General features: G+C 35.4%; 1 protein-coding gene across 1 annotated transcript; it reads left to right on the plus strand.

The window, feature by feature from the left end:
• Positions 1–8: 8 nt before the first annotated feature.
• Positions 9–1,420, plus strand: LOC109592791 (uncharacterized serine-rich protein C215.13-like; the record flags this gene model as incomplete). Its single annotated transcript, XM_020008154.1, has 4 exons — positions 9–521; positions 574–849; positions 896–999; positions 1,052–1,420. Coding segments are annotated over exons 1-4 (1,113 nt in total), but the record flags the coding sequence as incomplete, so codon positions are not given.
• Between the last annotated feature and the right edge of the window lie 42 nt (positions 1,421–1,462).

Here is a 1,462-nt window from a genome sequence, read left to right on the forward strand (position 1 = left end):
TCAGTTGAACTTTATTCAGTGTATTACTAACATACCAGCTGGTAATAACTTAACACTGTATGCATGTGAATGGGGAACCATATGGAACTGTATATCTAATCCTCCTGCTGTAATAACTGGTATTAATATTACTAGTAACTCTACACCTTCAGCTCTAATGTCATCAGTTCATTCATCATCAGTATCACTCACATCAACAGTATTGACTGCTCCATCAATGATGTCTGTACCAGTGATGATATCTACTTCACCAGTAACAACTACTTTATCAAAAAATTCAACAATTCTAACATTCGCAACTAATTCAACTGTTTTAACTGCTTCATTAAACACTTCATCAACTAAATCTACATCATCAGTTACTTCTATGTTATCAGTGTTGTCTGGTTTGTCAGTATCAACTACTTCAACAGTACAACAAGTTACAAGTAGCTTCATCATAAGCAGTACTACAGATACTCCTACCATCAGTAGCTCTACTTCTATTCCTACCACTAGATTAACTAGTACATTAGTGACAGGTACAGTGTATGTTCATTTGTGTAGTTATAATGTACTTTATTGTATACATAGGTACTTCAACTGCTTCATTCCTGAGTGTTTCAAAACCTTTATCTTCAACTCATTCATTCCTATCTTCTTTATCCCCAACATCTTTATCCTTACTCATATCATCTTCATCCAGCATTACTTCACCTTTGCTCTCATTTTCTTCATCCTTAACTTTATCACTCCTAACTTCTTCATCCCCAACTCCTTCATGGACAGCTCCTTCATCCATATCTTCTTCATCATTAATTATTGGACTCGCTTCTGGGATATCAATTGCACTACTAATTATAATAATTGGTATGTACATTATAATCAAATGTTGTCATTAATATGTACATTGTAGTTGTTATAGTAATTGTAGTGGTAGCAGCAACAGTTCGATTTAAAAAGAGAAGAGGAAGAATGGAAGTGACTACTGATAACATTTATTCCACTGGACCAATTATGGTAAGGAAAACTTTATCATTTTAATGAAAGCATTAATTATAATAAATTTTAGATTCCATTGAATGGTGTAGTGAGAGATGATCCTTCTCCTAATACTCCTCCAGCAGTAGTTCCCCCACCTATTTACACAGAGGTACGTCGCTTTAAGGATAACAGTGAGAGAGGAGTGTATGATAAAGTGTCTCGTGTGTCAGCTAATGGACATCAAACAGATCACAATGTTGATAGGAATGGAAGCTATTATTCTACTCTCAATGCACAATCAGGAACTGTATACGACACATTGCAGCACAATAATAATAGTAATCCAGTACAGCCTAGAGTCATACCCTCTCAAGAGAATTCTAGTCAATATTCCAGTTTAGGTGTTGTAGCTCAAGCTTCTAAACCTACTCCAGTGCCTCATAGTCAGTATTCTGTTGTTAGTGTACATAATATGCCTACTAGTAGGACTCCGCTTGTC

The sequence above is a fragment of the Amphimedon queenslandica genome, unplaced genomic scaffold (assembly GCF_000090795.2).
Source record: "Amphimedon queenslandica unplaced genomic scaffold, v1.1 AMPQUscaffold_3924_Cont24087, whole genome shotgun sequence".
Lineage (NCBI taxonomy): Eukaryota > Metazoa > Porifera > Demospongiae > Haplosclerida > Niphatidae > Amphimedon > Amphimedon queenslandica.